The 22,594-nt window shown below is 38.5% G+C and overlaps 1 protein-coding gene across 1 annotated transcript in view; it reads left to right on the top strand.

The window, feature by feature from the left end:
- Window positions 1-22,594, top strand: part of cacna1ba (calcium channel, voltage-dependent, N type, alpha 1B subunit, a) — a 600,961-nt gene that overhangs the window by 554,904 nt on the left and 23,463 nt on the right. Inside the window, exons 39-41 of the mRNA XM_060841327.1 lie at window positions 3,997-4,093; window positions 6,363-6,468; window positions 19,636-19,743. Coding sequence (XP_060697310.1) covers window positions 3,997-4,093; window positions 6,363-6,468; window positions 19,636-19,743 — 311 coding nt within the window. The remainder of the gene's footprint in view (window positions 1-3,996; window positions 4,094-6,362; window positions 6,469-19,635; window positions 19,744-22,594) is intronic.

Raw genomic sequence — 22,594 nt, 5'->3', positions numbered from 1 at the left:
TGCTCTCTGTGCAGCTCCACAACTGACAATCCTTGAATCTCATTCCCTGGACTGTAGTGATAGTGAGCCTGACAGCTATCCCAGTGGATGATTGACCACTCCCAAACCCCTGACTGATAACAGACATGTCCTTTCCTGATTTTACCAAGATCAGGCTGGTGCAGTCCCCTTGACTTGACTGAGGACTACAATCTTTGACTTAATGACACTTTTTGAGGTCCAAGCAGTGTGTTTGCTGCATAAGCTGCTGGCATGTGCTCTATTGAGATTGACACAGCAGTGAGTCATAAGCAACATGACCACCTCCCTTGACTGATGACTACTCCAACCAGGCCAAGCTGCCCAACTGATAGCAAGGCAGGACATACAAAACTGTGAGCCTTTAAAGTACATCTGAAGGAGTAAAGCAAGGCAAGACAGAGATGCTGTGAACATCAAAGTAGGTGCAAGAGTAGTGAGTGCAAAGAGAGCAAGTGAGCAGCCTGAAATGCATGCTGTTGAATCCATGAGATTGGTGCTTGGCCCAAAGTGCAAAGTGTATTTGTAGCAGAATTGTAATGAGTAGGGTAAGGGCACACCAAAGTGAAGCATTGAAATGCAGAATGTACTGTCCATGGATAAGCAATATGATGCGGTTAGGTAGCTACATGTTATATGCCAATGTGTGTGGACATGGGATGTGTATGGTCACTGCTGTTTCACATCCTTGCATCCAATACAACACACCCTTACTCTGTATAGCTCAGAGCAAAAAAAGCAAAATCTCAGTACCATAAGCTGTGACTGATTAAGTTGTGATTCTAGGTAAAAACAATGACTGCAGATGCTGGAAACCAGAGTCTAGATTAGTGTGGTGCTGGAAAAGCACAGCAGTTCCAGGAGCATCCGAGGAGCAGTCATTGCATTTGAGAGTAAGAGCATTGCCCATAGAAAAGAACTATACTGACACATCTTGACTTTGATTACAAATGGATGGTAAATGGTGAAATGAGTTCACACTGTCTTCCAGTTGTAACTCCTGTTAAATCATCAGTCTCCCAACATATAAACAAGCAAAGGTATAACTTTTGCTAGATTGTCCTTGCTAGCAATTGCCTCCAATGTAAATGGTTTCTCTAAACACATTGAGGAAGCCCGTCTGATTAAAATATCATTCAAGTATCTCATGAAAATACTTAGATATCACTGCCTCATTTTAAATTTTGATTTTGATTTTTTAAATTCTGGAGTGCCAGTTAGATAGGATAGTGAAGATAGTGTTTGGTTTGCTTTCCTTTATTGGTCAGAATATTGAGTACTGGGGTTGGGAGGTCATGTTGTGGTTGTACAGGACATTGGTTAGGCCACTGTTGAAATATTGCCTGCAATTCTGGTCTCCATCCTATTGGAATGATGTTATGAAACTTGAAAGGGTTCAGAAAAGATTTACATGGATGTTGCCAAGGTTGGAGGGTTTGAGCAACAGGAAGAGCCTGAAAGAGCTGAGGGGTGACTTTATAGAGGTTTATAAAATCATAAGAGGTATGGATATGGTAAATAGACCAGGTCTTTTCCCTGGGGTAGGGGAGTCCAGAACTGGAGGGCATAGGTTTAGGGTGAGAGGAGAAAGATATAAAAAGGACCTAAGGGGCAACCTTTTCACACAAAGCGTGGTGTGAGTATGGAATGATCTGTCCGAGGAAATGGTGGAAGCTGGTATAGTTACAACATTTAAAAGGCAACTGAATAGGTACATGAATCGGAAGGGTTTAGAGCGATATGGGCCAAGTGCTGGCAAATGGAAAAGAGTAGGATGTAAAAATGATGTGAAATATATGAGGGGGTTCAAAGTTTGGGAGAAGATTTCTAGCTTGGGTGCTCATTGTTGTGGTTCTGTTCGCCGAGCTGGGAGTTTTTGTTGCAAACGTTTCGTCCTCTTCCTAGGTGACATCCTCAGTGCTTGGGAGCCTCCTGTGAAGCACTTCTGTCATGTTTCCCTTTTGTATGTGGCGCTTAGGCAGTTGGCACAAGATTCCCATTTCCTGGCTTGTCTTAGCGTCTCTCGCCCGTAGGTGTTCAAAGTTTGGGAGAAGATTTGAATCTCGGGTGCTCGTTGTTGTGGTTCTGTTCGCCGAGCTGGGAATTTTTGTTGCAAGCGTTTTGTCCCCTTTCTAGGTGACATCCTCAGTGCTTGGGAGCCTCCTGCGAAGTGCTTCACAGGAGGCTCCCAAGCACTGAGGATGTCACCTAGAAAGGGGACGAAACGTTTGCAACAAAAATTCCCAGCTCGGCGAACAGAACCACAACAACATATGAGGGGGTCACATGTACTTATAGGAGTTAATATTCACACTGAATGTGAGGATGACCTGTCACTTCCTAACTATCCATTTTGCAGATAACTTGGACAAGGCAAACAAAATGGTGGAACTACTAAAGATAAAATCTACATTTGGTGTATAATTATAAAAGCAGATAGCAATATATGTGAAGGATTTATTCAAGAATAACAAGCTCAGTTAATTGAAAATTGAAATTTAAAAATACATCATAGAATGTTCTTTTCAAAAGTTAACAATGTCAAAATTGATTAATTCATTCATTAATTCAAGCTGGAAGTTTGTGATTTGTCATTTTGTTTTTCTCATTTATTGTTAACTAACTATCAATCAGTTCATGTAACCCTGGACTAATATTTTGGACTGCGATGAAACTCAATTGTAACTATTGTGTGCCCATATTGATTTAATTTTGAATATGTTTAATGTTAAAACCAATGCTGTCTAGATTTCACATTTAAAATATTTGCATTATCATTGTGAATGTTGTTTTCATGATAGTCATTTCTCATTATTTTCTTAAGGATCAAGTGTAAGTATAGCTTTCCTCATGAACTGTCTGGGGTTTTCAATCAATAATTACTTCATAAAGTTTTTTTTGTTATGAAAAAAAATTACCATGGAGTGAAGTGTCCAGATAAATACTTCAGTTCCAATTTGTTTGATGTCCCTGGCAAATGAAAGACTTTTCAGGGGTTGGCACTATTCACAGCTTCTCTCAGAAAAAGCTTACAAATTGCATAGAGCTGGAGTTGCCACCCATCCAGTAATACAAATGTTGCATGTTTTTATTTTAAGTTTAAGAACTGTAACTCCTGCATGTTTGTGTAAACCATTTGGAAAAAAAGACTCCAATCCTAAAACATGAATGAGACCATTTAAAATTCTCAGGTTATGACTTAAATAAATTATTTCAAAATATATACTTACCTGTGCAAGAGCAGCCTGATGAGGAAGTAGCTTTTGTTTAATGAATATTTATTTCTTAATGTCCCACTTGGAAATATTTTCTTTTTGTGTTCCAAAATCAATTATTTCTGCATGTACTGTGCTGTCCCTTTAATTTGTGTGAACCAATCAATTCACTGATAAGTCTTGTTTCATATAAACTCAATTCTAATGCTCATTTTCTAACTTGTGAAATTCTTTTTCCAGTTACCGGATTCATTATAAGGATATGTACAAATTGTTGCGTATTATCTCACCACCTCTTGGCTTAGGAAAGAACTGCCCACATAGGTTGGCCTATAAGGTTTGAATTTAAACTGATAAGCAGAATATCCAAAAAACAAACTTGACTGCCTGCATCTGAGTAGGAATGATTGACTTGACCATCTCCTCCGTTCAATCCAATGTTTTAGCTTTTATGAGTTTGCTAGAGATTTCTTGGCATGCTGACTTGAAGTATGTTCTCCAACAGGAAGCCATTGTTTACACATCCCTTTTATCATGTGCTAAGCTGTCAATCATTCCTTATTGAAACAGGGATTAGGGAGTCTAGATTTCATTGCAAGAAGACACATTCCAATGCAAAGCCTGTATTTGCACTGGATAATCTTACATTTCCATTTGGAATCTAATTAACCTGGATTTCTGTGTTTCTTTTCCTTTTTTTGTTTTTGTTCCCTTTTCTGTTTTGTATTTTTGTCTTTGCTTTTGCTTCACTTCTTTTCCAAAGTGGGCGCATCACTTACAATGACATGTATGAGATGCTGAGACACATGTGTCCACCCTTAGGCCTGGGAAAGAAATGTCCTGCAAGAGTCGCCTACAAGGTAGCATATGAACCAAACACACACAAAACAACTTTTGCGTGTCAAATCCAAATCTGTGTTTTCCTGTGCGTGCTGTTATATTTATGTAACTGTTGTTCATATTTTTCTATTTTCCATTCAGAAGTCAAATTGTCAGTCATATTTTTTGTCTGTCTGTGTTTTGTGAAATTAAAACATTTTTGTTTAGTCAATTAAGAATGATATTTCATAAAGTGTTCAATTACATTTTATAGAAACCTAAATAGGATTTTATTTTAATTTCTGTTGAGTTTCAAGCCCTCCTCTATAAACAAATACTTAATTAAGTGGAGGGATTTTTTCCATGCCAAATTCTGTTGCTGATCTTACATACTACTTTGAATTGCTGAGTTTTTAATGGACGCAAATAAATTACACTATATTTGCAGTATCTTGCAGCTATAGGAAAATATTTCAAATCACAGAAATTTGTTCACACAATGAGGCTAACAACAATAGGAGCAACCTCTCCATAACAACCATAATGGCTTCCAACAGAAGAGTGGAGAGCAGTGATCCAGAGCTCTCTAAAACAAATACTAAATCACATGTTTCTTTTACGTTAAATTGAACAATATAAATAGGGTTGTGCTGATGATTTGTCTGTGCGTTAATTTTTGTGTCTGGTATCCAAAAATGTCCTGTTACAAGCCGCTGTTGTTTCATGTCTCACCTCGAGTGTTCTTTCTTTGCATCTCCTTCGATTTTGTGAAGTCACACAGCCATTTAAAATTAATGTAACAATCTGTTTTGCTTATTTGTTATTATAAAAAATCAATACCACATCAACACATTGATTTCTGAAACACGGTTTTAGCAAAACCTGTGAAAGGGAACTGGTTGTGGAATGAATTAAATAGTGTATAAGGATGACACTGAGAAACAGTAAAGTACAACGAGTGGAGGCAAACAATCTCTATAAGATCATAGAATTACAGAAATTGAGATGTAATTAGAGACAGGCACAAAAAGAGAGACTTATTGCTTTTATTTTCCCCATAAGTGAAGCAACAAAACAACAAAAATTTTAGATAAATCAACCAAAAAGATCTTTCTTGATAATTGTGCATTACATATTCACTCATTACCATTGGCATTCAAATGTTTGTAAGTCCAGTAATTTATTTGCAGTCATAACAGCTACTAAATATAACAGCACATGTTTAGTTGAGAACTTTGTAGATGTGCGGTGGAACAATGTAATTGTATCTAGCCTTTACTATATACAGTGACAATATTCCATCTTTAACAAATTATACTGAGTATTACATTGTTACAAAGATCTTTCTCTTTATTAACTTCTCTGTCCTCTTACTATTCGCAAAAAGAACTTTCTTTAAATCTTATTGTCTGGCAAAAACTCAAAATCTGCTTTTTTTTATTATTTTAAAATTCAATTGTAAATCTAAAGTTTGTTCTCTTTTCCTTCTGCAATCGTATATCATTCTGTCAGGTCTTCAAAAGTCTCTTCAGAACAGCAGAACAAATCCCTGTACAGTTCATGTGCCATTGCATTCTAGCATGTACTAAATTGCTCGTCTTTTAAATTGCATGCAAGTCTGCGCCTGTTCCAGCTCTATTGGGGAACTCTCCATCTGTCTGCTCATTGCTATGCATTTCTCTCTCTCTCTCTGTCGCTCACTTCTCTTGCTCTCGAATGGATTCACACTGACTCTATTTCAGTAAGTTGTTTGTTGCATTGTGTTGTATTAAGACTAAAGATGCTCAGTTGTGTTAACTCATGGTTTGCTGATTCAAGTTAGTGTCAAAGCATTGCAAGCTCTTACTGGGTTTGCAAAAATTGTGTGAACCTGTCTTCTTTCAAGTGCTTTATTAGCTAATTCTTCTGCCCTCAGAAGATATTGGCTATTGATTTGTTGCTTGAAGTGTTTTTAAGTCGTATTTCCATTTGTCCAATTCAGGCAATTGAAAGATTTGATACAAGATGTGCAATGATTACGAGCAGTCCTACTGAGGCCACAAAAAGATAAAGTTGAAGACCAAACCAAATCAGTTACCAAAACAATACATTTTCTATATTTCCATTGTACAAAATAGGAAGGCGATCTCATATTACTTTCCTAGCACTCTTTTAAAGAGAAGGTTGGGTTCAGATTTGACACATGTTGCATCAGCAGATGAAGAGGTAACATTGTTAAAAGTGCAGCTTATCACATGCATTGTCTGTTAGCTATATTCAGTGCAGAAAACGCACTAATTCCCCCATGTCCTTATTGCTATTTGCTCACAGCGGCTTGTACGAATGAACATGCCAATTGCTGCAGATGGCTCTGTGCATTTCACATCTACACTGATGGCATTGATTAGAACAGCCCTCGATATCAAGATTGCTGGAGGTGAGTGGACAGGCCATACCATCCTGCTGCGGGCAATACTGCGTTGGTAATAGAACTGAGAGCATTGAATATGCACTGGAAGGTTGCGTCAAAATGTTTTAATTACAACATACATTCCCAAGCATACAACAAAACGTGACCTAGTAGGGCACTTGTTATTCCGTTACAGTTCTTGATTTTGAAATGTTAGAATGCACCTTACAAATCACAGAATTGTTGCAATGCACAAGGAGGCCATTTGGCCCATTATGCCTGCACCAGCCCTCCAAAAGAGTGATGATTCAGATTAAGCCTAACCTCCAAAATTAAATCTATCTTTGAATTGGCCAGCACTGTGTAATTGTTTTGCTGTGTTACAGCACTGTCCCAATTGTCACTATGCATTGAAAGTATAAAAGACAAAGTGTTGTCAGCCTCTGTTGTAATTTCTTTCTTCCCTCGTGATTTAAACCGACAGCTTGGTACAACTTTTTACAACTTTTGAAAGTTGTAAAAAGAACTATGCCTACTTTTCTCTGAATTTTATTTTGAAATGGAAAGAGGACACTGTTTTGCTCTGTTATTTTCAAGCACGGTAGCTTTAAGATTTTTTCTTGAAAATGACAGGTATTGAATGCTCGGCTGGATTTCAAAGTTGAAAATGGATCCAGCTCAGCAGATGATCCATTGATAAAAAAACCGAAAATTTTGAGAGGCTTTCAAAATAGCATATGCCTTTGATATCATTTTCTTGTTGGTTATCTAAGTTAGGCATTTAACTGATTACAATTCCTTTTTGCACTGGAATAGTTTCATTTTTTATTCCTGTATCAATGAAGGTATGTTTCAATGCAGGATTTAATTGTTGGAGGTTTTACTTACTTTCCTCCAATGATTCTAAAATAAGTCATCACTAATTAATGGCAGCCAAAATTGTTAAAGAATTTAAACACAAATCTTGAAGTCAGCTTTCTGGAATAAGAAAGTGTTGGAGCTGAGCAAGAAGACCATCAATAACAATACAGGCTATTGAGAGGAATCTTCAAATCCTAGAGATGCAGGCTGGAGATGGGAATGTGACTGAATTAAGCAAGGTGATGGTATTCCTGAACCCATCACCTTCCCTCTTCCACCCAAATTAAGTTCTGGGCAGGAAGGTGGAACTGGGGCCTTCCACATCCAACTGAGGCTGTCAAGGGAACTATTAATGACTACTTCAGGACCCCAACCCCATCGGCTCAGTTATCTCTGTGTGAGATGGGATGGATAAACATCACCTTTCCTGGCTCATAAACCATTGCAGGCCGTTTGGTGAGGAGCAGGGGAGGATAGGAACTATTCGAGGATGTCCCAATGAACTGATCGAGGGACTGGACATAGGGCATGAGGGACTGTTTTGAGTCAGCTTCCCCCCTCCACCCTGCCCTTTCAATTCCCTGAGTGCACTCTTTGCGATCTCCCCACATTCCCTCAATAAAGAAGTTTAGCTGACAACTTCCGGCAACTGCTTCAGCCTTCTCCTTGGCATTGCCAGGTCCAAGAGCTGTCAGTCTCTGGTTTACCAGCTGCTCTCACTGAACAGGACTTTAGCCTCCCAAGGATTTAATTTCAGAGAAAGGCTTACCCCTGCCCTTTCAACTCCGCAGTTAGAGGAAGGAATGGAAGCCATACACTGGTGGGTCAGCTTGGCTCTCTTTGCAACTAGTATGTGAGTTACTCAGTAAAAGTGCAAGCTTTTGTTCAATGTGTGGGGAGCAGCAATATGTAAGTTTTGAAGTTTGCAAGTGAGATGGTCAACTTGTTACGCCTAAAGTTGGAAAATAGGGAGGCGGCAGCAGAGGCTGAGAGTGTAGGAGTGAATGCAGATTATGTTGCAATGGTCGAAGAAAGTAGTGACGGAATGAAACAAAAAACATTGGGAATGCTCCACAGATCTGGCAGCAACTGGAGAAGAATAACATTCAAGTCAATGAGCTCTTATCAGAAATGGGACAGTTTGAGATGTAACTGGTTTTAAGTAAATATAGAGGTGAAGAGTTAGGGGGCAGTAACAGTGGCAGTGTTCAAGTTTCATCAAATACGATGGCCTGTAATAGAGTAGAAGGCCTAGAGTAGAAGTTATTCCCTTTGGAGCATGTTTCCTCAGGGATTACTTAGAACATCGAATGATTGGCATCTAGGTTCTGAGGTTGGTAGGCTGAAGGTCAGAGGACTGAAACTGAAATTGAAATTATTACAATTGGTTTGCCGAACTTATTGAAGGAAAGTTCAACACACCCTGGCTTTGATATTGGCCACACTTCTACACAGCTGTGTAGCTGTAAGCATTGAGCTTGTTGAATGAAAGGGAAGATAGTTTATGAAACTAATTTGATTGATTCAAGGAGTTTCATACTGTTAATAGTGAAGCGTGCATATTCCTTTCTTTTATATAACCTAAGTAAATAAATATAATTCTATATTTTCAATGAAGGTAAACATTTTATTCTTGCTGCAGTGGCTGTCTGACCTAATGAAACGTTGGGCTTCTTGGTCAGCATTATAATATGGCAAGGCAATTGGTGAATGTCATTCGGGAGGCAGTGACACAGAGAGAATGTCATCATGCTAGTAATCCAGAAGCTCAGGCTAATGTTCTGAGGGCATTAGTTCGGATCACACAGTGATATTTGAATTCAGTAAAAATGTGGAATTAAAAAGCTATTTAAAGGGCAACCATTGTTGTAAAAGCCCATCTGGTACATGAATGCACTCTATGGAAGTAAATTGACCATCTTTACCTGGTCTGGCGTCCATTGGCTGAGAAACCCATGGCAACGGACAATGGGAGATAGACAATAAATACTAGCCTAGCTAGCAACATCCACATCCCATGAATAAATGAGAAAAGGAAATTTACACAGGCTGTCTTTATAAAAGTCAGCATGTACCTTTCCACATTAAGTGCTGTTGTCACATGCAAGGTAACATCTGTACCTCTGGGCCAGAAGTTCTGGGTTAAAGTTCCAAAATGTGTCATAATAGGTCTGAACAGGTTGATTAAAAATACTTTCAATTTCCACGTATCCAAGAGTTTGGACATCCTAAGGATAATAGGTTACCTAAGTAGGTCTAATAATCTGGTGAAGTTTATGAAGCAGATTAAGGCCTGGATACGTAGCTTTAAATAACTGCCAGGAACCCATGCTTGTATGTGTGTAAATAATTAAGTCACAACACTTTTGGTTTAGTGATATCAGTTGGCAAGCATTTAAATAGGGCAGACTAAAACATGGAGTTAGGGAAAAATGTGCAAATCAAGTGAAGCTATCATTTGAACTTGTCAATAACATTAAGCTTCTACAATACCAGCTGCAACCTGCAATCTTTAATGTAAGTCTTATTACTGACATCTTCACTGATGTTTCTCCCTTTGTTCATACCACAATGGCCTAGCAGTGCTCACTCCATGAACTTCCTGATGTTTATAAATTACTCCCTTAAGTTGACGCAGGCTAAAGCACCAGCTGCATGTTAACTTTGTTAGGATCTATTGCTGCAACTTGCAGGTCACAACACATTCAACTTTGATCAGTTATTCAAGGCACATTGTTCTCCATTGACAAACTTAATGTAAGTTTAAAAGCATTGCTTTCTGCATTAAGGTTAAAATTGCTAAATTCAAGTTTTCTCCTATATTGCATTACTTATACTTACTAGTTTTATTTATCAGCCTCTTGAATTTTGAGCAAGCATATAGCTTTAGATGAATATCAATAGATGTATATAATTTTCATTAAAGTTAGTGAAGGGGTGAAAATATAGACCAGGATTCTGAAAAAAAAATGAATTGGAACTTCCTTTTTCCAACTCAGAAGGTGTTCCTATGTTTATAATCAGACAAAGTATGATTCTGAAAGGAGGAATTGTGAGAATCACATCAGGAAATGTTCCGAAAGTTCTTCAATTCAGCCACAATTATTCAATTATTCCAAGTAAAAACATAACTTTCCATTAGAAAACAATAATATATACTGCAGTCAACTTGGGTCAGCAATACGAAAATGATAATTATATAGTAATTAGCAACTAGTGATGGTAACTGAATAATAGAAATGGCAGTAATCAAAAATCTCAAAACATCTGACAAAATAAATTTATGAGAACTTTTCTCCAAATTTGCCAATGTTTAGTGGTTTGTTATCTTTTACCAGAGAATATAGGTCTCTAGTACCTTCTTTTGACATCCAATTGTATTTTGCAAATCATAAGACAAGTTACTTAATTATAATTGCTTTTCTTGTATTCTGGCCGCAAAACATTTTTGAGTTTGAGATGGCAGGGTGATATTGTCGAAAGTTAAAATATAACACTTGAATTTTCTTAATTTTCAAGTTGACAGTTTGAAGATTGCAATCAGCAAGAGAGGTAGATTTGTTGCATGATGAAGTTCCCTAAAAGAACCAAGCAATATGGTTCTGAATTGACAGTACATAGCAGAGTGAATGGATCTGGAATTGGTCGTTACTTCTCTGCTTTTGACTCATGCAGGAGCCAGCTTTACTTATCCTGTGTGGGTGGAGTAGCCATTGACATCTGCTGCTGTGGAATATAGATTTGAAAACTGATGCCTGTGTACAGACTCAACATGGCCTGGTCACCTTGTATCACAAAGAGTGATCAAATCAGATCTATGAAGGTTGCTATTTAAGTGAAAGCTGATCTGCTAGAAACCAGAAAAATCTGTTTACTCTTCAGTGGTATGTTCTGCTGTCTCCTCAGTTTAAAACATCTAGAGGAGAACAAAATGCCACAAGTATGATTAATAGAACTTGATGAAAAAACAGTTTTAACCCTTTTGTAGAATGTTTTCAGAAGATCATTTGAAATATTTCAAAGTTACTTAGTTGGCATAATATTTTACTTTATGCCACATTCCATCTCTCTGCAAAAATGACTTGAGTTTCTTGATATGAGGCAATCATGACATTTTTAATCATGTACTTAAATTGAATTTATTATTTGGAAGGGTCATTGCTGATATTCATGACCTAACAAACATTGAGTCATATAAGGGTGTCAATAAATGATGAAGGCATTGATATAACATGCAATGTCAACAGGTAAAGTTTAATCCTGTTTCAATTCTGTCATTGCAAACAGAATTAAATATCAAGTGTAGTATATTAAGGGTATCTGATTCAAAATTTCCCAGCTTGCACCACCACCAAAGATTAATTCTTTAAATCAAAATATTAAACTGGAATCCTGTTGAAAAGTACTGAAGAGTATAGGGTGAAGGGTCAATTACTAGGGGACATAGATTCAAGGTGTGGTGAGGTGGAGGGAGGTGACAGGATATTTGAAAGAGATGAGCCAAGTCTTTCACACAAAGGGTGGTGTGTGCCTGAGACCCACTGCCAGAGGAGGTGGTGGAAGCAAAATCAAGAGCATCATTCAAGAAGCATCTGGATGAATACATGAATAGGTAGAGAATGGAGGGATACGGATCCTGTAAGTGAAGACACTTCTAGGATGGAAGAGCAAAATGTGTCATTGCAGGCTTGGAGGGCTGAAGGGCCTGTCCCCATGCTGTATTGTTCTTTGTTGTTTAGACAGCACTTCTTTATATGGGCAAATGTGATTCATCACATCTTAAACCTTTTGTCAATTTCAAAGTGACTGAAGGTGCAGGTGACATTATATTGATTTTTTACTTTTATCCCATTAATATCAAGAAATATATAACAAACCCAGAAAGTCAGTTTTAATATCTTTCTACTTCAGAAATTGTATAAAAAGTGGCTTGTGCATATTTTCTAAAAAAAATTTCTCGAATTGTTGACTTGCATTTGTGATTTTGCATTTGTGTGTTTCAGTAAAGCCTGTAATTATTCTCTGTAAAAGCTTTACCCTCAACTTCCATTTTTTTAAAAATTTAATCTTCTAAAACTAACTTATTAGCAATAATTTTAATTTCAGATTTTCAAAATCATACCATTTATCTGATTCATTGAGGCTATTACACCAAAATGGCTTTTTAATATTCATTCAATGGACTTCCAATTCGTCCTGCCTCTCACTGCCCAGCCAAAGCATTTTCTTTCTCAGCATGTTTTGATGTCTAGCCAGACAGTCCAGAATACTCCACAATATGATTGAGGAAGATTCAGTAAAACTACTTGTACTTGGATGGAAATTATGTTGACAATATAATTGGAGTAATGTGTAAATATAACTTTTCTCTCGCTGACTTTGCAGTAGAAGCAGTAATGTCCCCATGGTTAAAGGAAAGGTAATGACCTACTGATACAAAAGTTGTTTGTAGGCGGATGCACCAAGCATAATTTTTAGATATTTTAGATTTTTAGATTTAGATTTAATTGTCACGTGTACTCAAGTACAGGAGTCGAGTAAAAAGTGTATGGTGTTGCCACACATGGCACCATCTTAAGTTCAAAGGTACCTGGGTACAAAAAGGGTAGGTATAAATTAGTAAGAGAAATGATCTTAATTACCTTAATTAAGCATTACCTTCATAGAATAAGTAAAAAAAAAGAAATAAAGGAATAATTAATAACAAATTCCTTCTTGATCTAAACTAAAGAAAAGAACTAAGTTAAAAGTCCAGCAGTCATAATGTTCTGTCAATTGATCACACAGTAGTTTCACAAAAGAGACACCCTCACTGATTCAAAAACAGAAAGGAAAGGCATACTGACTACACTCAATGGGTTAAAACAGTGTAGAACTTAGAGACAATGTGTAACATCCATTAGGGATTAAAAATTCACTGACTTAAAACACAAAGCTTGAGTAGTTTATTGTTATCACCATAGTCTTGAGAAAAGAGCATTTTCCAAATGATTGCTATCATTTAAAACATTCATGAGTCAATAGTTGATGAAGGATGATACCCGCTATGAAGAATTTAAGTTTGAGATGGAATGACTTAAGTTGTATTCAAAAGAAATCTATTGGCTTTATATAACACCTTCCATGATCTCAGAGTATAAAGAAAGCTTAATGAGTTTTCTCTTGCTTCCTTCCGAAACTTGTCTCATTACCTATGCGCCAGGTCTCCATGGCAGCCTGCTCGTCATATTCTCCACTTTGTTACACATAGAAGTTCTGGCTGCTGCTGGGACCTCCCAGGATTCCTGGTAGAGAGCCATCTTTAAAGCCGAGCTATGCACCCAATCAGGTGCTAGCAGTCCACAGTTGGACAGAGGATAATTGGCACCCGCTTTGTCGATGAGAACCTGGAGGTCACGTTGGACAGTGTGTGCGCGCATGGAACGTGCCCTGAGATGTTGAAGCTTGATGGAAGTCCAGTGCTGGAGTTGTCAGTTACAGCTCTAACTAAAACCAGGAACTACAATGGTGAAAACTTGAAACAAAACCAAAAACAGAAACTAACTGCTGGAACAACTCAGTAGGTCTGGCACTGGACTTAGAAACGTTCACTCTGCTTTCTCTCCACAGATGCTTCCAGGCCTACTGAGTTGCTCCAGCAATTTCTGTTTCTTCTTATTGCTCTGACATCAATGTTTGAGAATTAGCACTGTTTGTATTCTATCCAGCAGGAGAGAAAACAGGAAACTAGATATCAGTGAGGTGCAATGAATTAATAATGAGGCTTCCCACTGCCTTCTAATGAGAATCATGTCTTGACCATCAACACTTTGTTGGAAGATTGGATATTTTGCTGTCGATGGTGGGAAGCTTCTTGCTCACGACCTTCTGTTTAGGAGCTGAACACATTCTGCCCTCTGTCTCTCATGTTAAACAGATTCATTAGATGTGGCATTTGCACATTAAACTTGGATTAAAATAGTACATACTCGTGCTATCTTCCTTTGATCCCTCTTTACCAGAATGCACATCATTCTGAGACTTCCTAATTTCCCTGACCATTGCATTTGATCATTCAGCTCAGCTTTTCCTATGATCAACAGATAAAAGCAATATCTTCCTTCAGTGGCATTTGAAAGTTTTCCAGTCTTAGTTTTTGTTCTGTCCATATTTTATTTGTGCAACTTGCATTAATTTTACAAGAACTTACGATCCAAATCCAAATACAATCTTAATGTCTGCCCTCATATGTCGAAATGAATGGCTCTTGCAATGCATTTATAGATATTTCTTTGCAAATTAACAACAGTGATAGCAGGTCCCTCATGTTGGCATGATACCCTGGAGAGGTGGGATTGATTTACACTTCACATGATTGTAAGTGATGCATTAATAATCACACATATGACAAGAAAAATGGGTTATGCAGTTCCAACAAAATGCCAACTTTCATTCTCTTTTTGTCCTAGGGCACATTTCTTTCTATATTTCTTTCTCCTCAATTGATTTAAAGCCATTTTGTGTTAACCAGTACTGCCGTACTCACCCAGCCTTGTACACTAACGTCACCTATCCCAATCCCACTTCCTGGAAATGCTCAGGAATGTGAAATGCTGAGAGATGTTTATTTTCCTTGGTTATGCAATTTATAAATCAGTCACTTATTCAACATTTTAGGATTGGAGGAGAATTACAGTGGCACTATACTTCTTCTCATAGATGATGTAATCCACAGCAGATTGCTTCAGAAAAAGCCTGGAACCTGTTACATTCTCGAAAACTTTATTGAAATACATGTTTTAAGACATATAGATTTCTAGCAGTTAGTCTTGAGTACCCTGCATTTAAATATTGAGGCTAAAATGGTAAGATCATATAACCAAAATGTGATCACTATATAAACGTTTATTTGGACATTTAAATAAGCCGGCATAAGAAAATTTAAGAAGCTCACTTATAACAATTTACGTAGAAAAATTAATACTATCATTTTAACAGGTAGCCTTCAGTGCTACTGTTCAAGTGGGGATAACTCACTCAAAGCGGTCTTTTCTTCTTGTTCTTCAATGAGAAATGCTGGACGTAGCACTGCATTTACGTGCATCACTATCTTAGGCAACAGTTTTTTGTAACTTGTTCGAGGGATGTTAGCATTGCTGGCAAGGACAGCATTTATTCCCCACCACAAGTTACAATGATGTATGACTTGGAAAAGTTGCAGCCAACAGTATTCCTAAACAGCTATTGCATTTGTTTCTCTCGGTGGTGGAGGGCACTGGTTTGCAATATGCTCTCTAAGGAGTCCTGATAAGTTGCTCTAGTGCTGCAGTAACTGTGCCAGAGAGAGTGTGGATATTCTGTAATAGATGAGATGCTACACGAATGGGCTTCTTTGTTCTGGATTGTGTTCATCTCCTTGAGTGTTGTTGGAGCTGCACTCATCCAGGCAATTGGAAAATATTCCATACACTCCTGACTTATACATTATAAATGGTGGACAACTTTGGTAAGTTCTGTGGTGAATTGCTTGCTAAAAAATTCCCAGCATCTGACCTGCCCTTTCAGCCACAGTAATTATGCTGTTGCATCAGTTACATTTTTGCTCATTAAATTTCTCCAGATGTTAATGGTAGGATGTTCAATGACCCAAAATGTAACTGAACCAACAAGGTAAATACTGTAGCCACAAGAGCAGTGACAATAATACTATTGAATGTCAAAAAGTGATGGTTAACTTGTCTTTTTTTGCAGATAGTCATTGTCTGGCACTTAGAATTATACTTGCCAATTATCACTCCAAGTCTGAGTATCCCTGAAGAAGGGCTTATGCCCGAAATGTCGATTCTCCTGCTCCTCGGATGCTGCCTGGCCTGCTGTGTTCTTCCAGCACCACATTTTTTTAACTCTGGTCTCCAGTATCTGCAGTCCTCACTTTCTCCTAGTTGATCGTAACCTACTGCGAATCCTCTTACAAGGATGCCTACCTTGAAGAAGCTCTCCTCCTCCCTCTACAAGGATCTCAGTGAGTCCCTCTCTCACTGCACCCCCCAGGTCATCTCCTCTGCCCTAAAGCTCTTCAGCCACATCTTGAAACAGACTCACTACCACAGTCACATCTCCTTCCTCAGCACCTGCCTACGGAACCAACTGACCGATTCCTGAAGAAGGGCTTATGCCCGAAACGTCGATTCTCCTGCTCCTCGGATGCTGTCTGGCCTGCTGTGTTTTTCCTGCACCACATTTTTCAACTCTGGTCTACAGCATATGCAGTCCTCACTTTCTCCTGAGTATCATCCAGGCCTTGCTGCACTTGGGAATACACTGCTTTAGTATCTCATAGGATACAATGAGGGCTGAACATTATGCAATCATCAACAACATACAAAGGTCATTCATGAAACAGCTGAAGGTATTTGCATGAGGCCATTACCCAAAGGAGCACCCTCTGTGATACCCTGCAGCTGAGATATTTGGTTTCTACTGGCCACACCATCTTTCATTTTATTTTGTATGACTCTAGCCACTGTAGAGTTTTTCGTTGGTTTCAATTGACCTCATTGTTGATGATACACTCTGTCAAATATTGTCTTGATGTCAAGGGCAGTCACTTTCACCTCATCTCTGAAATTGATATGTTCATTCCATGTTTGTTGTAATGAGGTCGAGACCAGTGAGCAAACTATTGCTGAGTAAGTGTTGGTTGATTGCACTGTTGATGATATGTTCCATGGCTTTGCTGAGGATGGAGATCGATCGTATGATAATTGGTGGGTTTGGATTGACCCTCTCTATTGCCAGGTCCTGGCTAATTTTTCATGTTGGTGCATACATGCCTGTATTGTAGCTGTACTGGAACAGATTGGCTAGGGGGAAGGCTAGTTGTAGTGTGCAAGTCTTGAACACTGCAGCCAAGGTGTTGCGTCACTTTTTAAAGGTTCCATTGAACAGACCACAAGGAATTCTGTAAGGGGAGAAGCTACCTGAAGACAACATGGTAATAATTTAGTCTTTGAAAAAGAAAAACAATTTTGCATTTGGTTATTCAATAAAAGGTAAATTGAATACACATCTCTAGTAATATAGTGTGTGTTAAAACATTGAGATCAACTAATTTAGTTTTCTTCTGATAAATTATTCAATGTCCCTTATAATGCCACAATATAGTACTTAATTAGAAATACAGTTTCATCTGAATTTCTTCCAGAGAGAAAACACAATTAACAACAAAAGCCAAAGCACAACAAAATTGTCTCTTCATGTTTTTTTACAGAATATGCTATCTTAAAAAAAAATTCTCACCATGGAAATGAGATTTTGGTATAGAATATAACTGAAGAAAATAAAATTAAGGCGGCCAAACACTAAGCAATGCAAATCAACAAACTTAGAGTTTGAATTGGAAGGTGAAATAGCTTCTGTGCAGACAGCTGAAGTATATTGGAGACATTGGGATTGACTCATAGATGTTTACAGCATCGAAGGAGACCATTTGGCCCATCACAGCCATGTAGACAACAAAGATCTGACTACACTAATCCCATTTTTCACTTTTGGCCAATAGCCCTGGAAACAATGGCAACACAAGTGAATATCAAAATATACTTATATATTAAAAGAATGTCTGACTAAACCACCCTCTCAGGCAGTGAGTTCCAGACTTCCAGGGCTGACTTTCGGCTTACTTAGAAAATGACGATAGTTCCTTAATAAGTAGAAGTGTCAACCTGCTTGAAGGTGAGAAATAGCTATCCACTGGAGATATCTGATTCCTTTATGATTGAGTTGGGACTATATATCTGAAAATTAGGTGTATTCACTATTTTGAAATGAAGCTGTGGAGTGTTTGTACACATGCAAAGAGACCAATTTCTTTGCCAGCTGGGGAGGGTGCAAGAATTATTTATTTTCCAACAGTCAGTGGAAGCAACCTGTCTGAAATGCATATTTGTGCTGAAATCTAAAGGCTGTAAAGAATGTTGAGATATATCTTGGAAAACATTCACATCCAGTGTTGAGGTATATCTTGGCAAATGTCATCAGCATCATCAGGAGATGAAAGAAGTTGGGAGCCACAGAATATAGGGAATAGAAGAGGCCATGCTGTCTAGCATATGTGTGCTATCTCTTTAAAAGAAATAATCAAATGGTCCCACATCCTTTCTTCTTCACTCTGCAATTTTTTTTCATTATTGAGTATATATCTGAATCTCTCTTGAAAGTTTTGATAGAATCTGCCTAACCACATTTTCAGATAGTGCATTCTGGTTCATGTTTGGAGAAAGTAATGTTCAAAATTGAGCATTATGAGTAATGGGTTCCTTGTGGTGCAGTGGCAGTGTCCCTACCTCTGATTGACGATACCTCAGTTCTACTGAATGTGGAAATTTATAATAACATCTCTGATCAGGGTTATATGGAAACATATTGAGCTATGTCAGTTCCTTTGGTTGTAAATGAACAAATGATAACCAGAGAATAGGATTAACAAAAGTCCAGGAGATAGTTTTTGGTTCTTCCCTGTTAACGTAAATGCGTAGCTGTTTTATTAACTGCTTCGGAGAGAAGGATATATATACACTTTGTTTGAGTAGTTCCATTTATTTGCAAACCTTTCCTGTTAGAACCCAGCCTTCCTTATTTTACTCATTTTCAGCAACATGAGTTCTTCTTTAGGCTAAAATTTGTTTCAAGATATGTAATGAAAATTCTGTAAGACATCTCAAATAATGCTTTTGGTATATTGCAAATACTATTAAACTCAACTATCTTGTAAAATAACAGGTCATGATAGCCTAAGGAACCAGTTGGAATGTGGTCGGATATCTTACATCTATTCATTGAGGTGTTTTCACACTGTCTGTGAAGAGAGAGAATCTGACCCTGCTGACCATTTGCAGGGAATAAAGTTACTAATGAGGCACATATGCTGTTTCACTATCTTCCATCACTCTTTCAACATTTTCCTGTTTTTTTTCCCTTCTCTGCATTTGCTCTTACCGTGGGCATTCTTATATTGTGAAGCAGTCCCTTTAATTCCAGAGGCTATTTACACATCTCACCTGCCCTTACTTCTAAGTTAAGTCTGTAGAGTCATAATTTATCTCCTATTGAACGACAAGTCTGAAGGATTGTTTTTGTAATGCATTGTCAAGATAGATGCCTAGTGAATGGACAACATGTTGCTTCACAGTGTTAATCACAAGGGCTTAGGTCTTTCTGTTTAGCCTTGCACACATGGTGAACAGAAATACAGCTGCTGTCTGTCTAGAAGTAGATCACAATGGGTATAGAACAATAATTTTTATGTACACTGGAGCAGGGACAGAGTCTGACTGTGCTTGTCTTCTCCCATAGGAGGTTCATACCAACAACAATGTGATGCTGAGCTTCGGAAGGAATTAACTGCTGTTTGGCCAAATCTATCTCAAAAGGTTTTGGATATACTGGTGCCTCCACATCGACGTGAGTACTCTTCCTCAGTTAGAAAAGTTGGGTTTTGCCTGAAAGATATGAAATGGCATCAGCTGTGTTTAGTGAGGCAATATTGTCTTGATTTCAATGGATAAATTGGCTGAATCCAAACAAATGAGCCAAGGTTCCTGACAACTACTTAAATTCAAGCATTGGTTGGTTAGTTTATTATGGAAAACTTAAGCGAAGAGCCTTGCCTTATGTTGCAGTGTTTTATAAAGCAAGCATTTGTAAATGTATTTATGTTACAGCAGTCCACATTTTGAACTTTAGGAGCAGGTTAGAAACATTTGAGACTCCTTTAAAAAAGTGCAATCGAGAAAGTTGGTAATTGAGAAATTAAATGAAATGGTGTAATGTTGTTCATTCTGTAGTGAATTGTTTTAATGATTTGGTACTTGCAGTTAATATGCCTGATTTGTTATTGATTGAAGAGCTGGATATGGCTACTGAGACAGGATCAGAATGGCACTACATGGCCAATTGTAATATGTAATCCAGTAGAAGCAAGTTAGAAGGAGCAAATTAGTGCAGCTGCTGGAATCTGTACTGAAAGCAAAAATGCTGGAAATCATAGCAGGTCAGGCAGCATCCATAGACAGAGATTAAACTAATGTTTTGAGTCTTCATCAGAGCTGACGTGAAGTTTGGAGGGGCTAGCATTTGTGCAAGTTAGAAGAAGCATGCATGCAGAAATATATGTGATCCAGAATTATAGTCTGCATGGTTAAATATGCCTGTGTGAGATTTTCAAGTAAACTAAATCCAAGCTGCTTAACCCATGTTACTTACTGATGACACCGGAAAATACAACAGTCAGTTGGTAAAAGCACCACCCAGTGCTTGACTAAACTATCTTAGACTAAGAATCCTAATGCTATGCAGATATATTCTCACCAACCTATTCAGGGATGTTATGACACACCACAGGAGCAGGTGGGACTTGAGCCTGGGCCTCCTGGCTCAGCCGTACATAAATAGCATCAGTGGAATAGCTTCTTAGATAGTTTTTAATTGCTGTTTTTAGGGACTTTTTTTTTAATAGATCTGGAGCAGGTGGGACATGACCCAGGCCCTCTGGCTCAGAGGTAGGGACACTACCATTGTGCCAAAGACCATTTGAATAGCTTTTCTGAGGAAGGCTGTCAATCTAGAATGTTAACTCTGATTTCTCTCCACAGATGCTGCCTGATCTCTTGAGCTTTCCCAGTAATTTCTGTTTTACTTTCTGATGTACAGCATCTGACATTCTTTTGGATTTTAGTTTGAATAGCTTCTTATCTGTTTCTTTTTTTACATTCAGATATGCTCTTATTGAATATTTTTTCCCGTCATATGTGCTATTTGTTTCATCCATAAACAATCACCAATAAAGCATCCACGTTTTCCAATTGATTTGGTTACACGGAAAGCCCGTTAAGAACAATGCAGACCATCAAAGGTGAGGGAGAGAAATCAAAATGGAGTTGGAAGGAGAGATAAAGCACTCTATCCCCTGCAGTGCCCACCTCTCACTAAATGCATCTACAGCATTGGTGGAAACTGCATGCTCACTCTCTCAGGATACCCAGGCACAACATAGCTATGGAAGAAGGACAGACAGCCAACAGTTATGAATCTCTTCCACTGCCCGCTGCCTGAATCTGTTAATTGCCAACTTGGCCTGGCCCAGGGCCAGTTACATGAGGAGGTCATCCAACTTACTCATGCCCCTCTGCACTAGATGTCCAAAGTTCAGGACTGAAGTGCAACCAAAAGAAGATCAAAACAAATTTCAAATGACTAAAAAGGGAATGCAACCACCCATAATCAATGTGTCCATGCTCAACAGATTCCAGAGCACAGCTGAATAAACAGTTGGGCTGGAAGTCAGTATACTACCACAACCTATGGTTACATGGGGTTGCAGGGTGCAAAAGGCCCAATACGCAATGGACATGGAGTGCACCTTCTCCAAGGACACCTAGGCAGGGGTGTAACCATGATAGAAGGGCAGGCAGATAGAAATTATAATGACAATTGTGACCCTTTGGAACAACAGGACTTGAACCTACTTGCCTGGCTCACAGGTAGGGGCACAACCCCTTCAAGAACCTCTTGAATATCCTCTTAGTTACTTACTAATCAACCTGTTCAGGCAGATGGGACTTGAACTCAGGCCTTGCAGTGGAGGGGTAGGAACAGTACCACTATGCCACAAGGGGACCCTTGAACTGTTCCTTATGCTTTTTTAAATTAACCTGATTTTTTAATCAATCTCTTGAGAGATTAGATTAGATAACTTACATTATGGAAACAAGCATTTAGTCACAAGACCCTCTGAAGAGCAACCCTCCCAGACCCATTCCCCTACCCTATATCTACCCCTGACTAATGCACCTAACACTATGGGTAATTTAGCATGGCCAATTCACCTGACCTGCATATTTTTGGATTGTGGGAGGAAACCGGAGCACCTGGAGGAAACCCACGCAGACATAGGGAGAATATGCAAACTCCACACAGACAGTCACCTGAGGTGGGAATCGAACGCAGGTCCCTGGTGCTATGAGGCAGCAGTGCTAACCACTGAACCACCATATCATTCTAATGTTATTACACACCTCTGAAACAGGTGGGACTTGGACTAGGACCTCTTGGTTTAGAGGTAGGGACACTATCACTGTACTACAAGAGCCCCCTCAAAGTGAGAGCAAATGGTTAGCACTGCTGCCTCACAGCACCAAGGACCCATGTTCAATGCCAGCCTCAGGCAACTGTCTGTGTGGAATTTCCACATTCTCCCCGTGTCTACAAGGATTTCCTCTGGGTACTCTTATTTCCTCCCAGTGCAAAGATGTGC

The sequence above is a fragment of the Hemiscyllium ocellatum genome, chromosome 21 (assembly GCF_020745735.1).
Source record: "Hemiscyllium ocellatum isolate sHemOce1 chromosome 21, sHemOce1.pat.X.cur, whole genome shotgun sequence".
Lineage (NCBI taxonomy): Eukaryota > Metazoa > Chordata > Chondrichthyes > Orectolobiformes > Hemiscylliidae > Hemiscyllium > Hemiscyllium ocellatum.
This window is presented reverse-complemented; position numbering and strand designations above follow the sequence as displayed.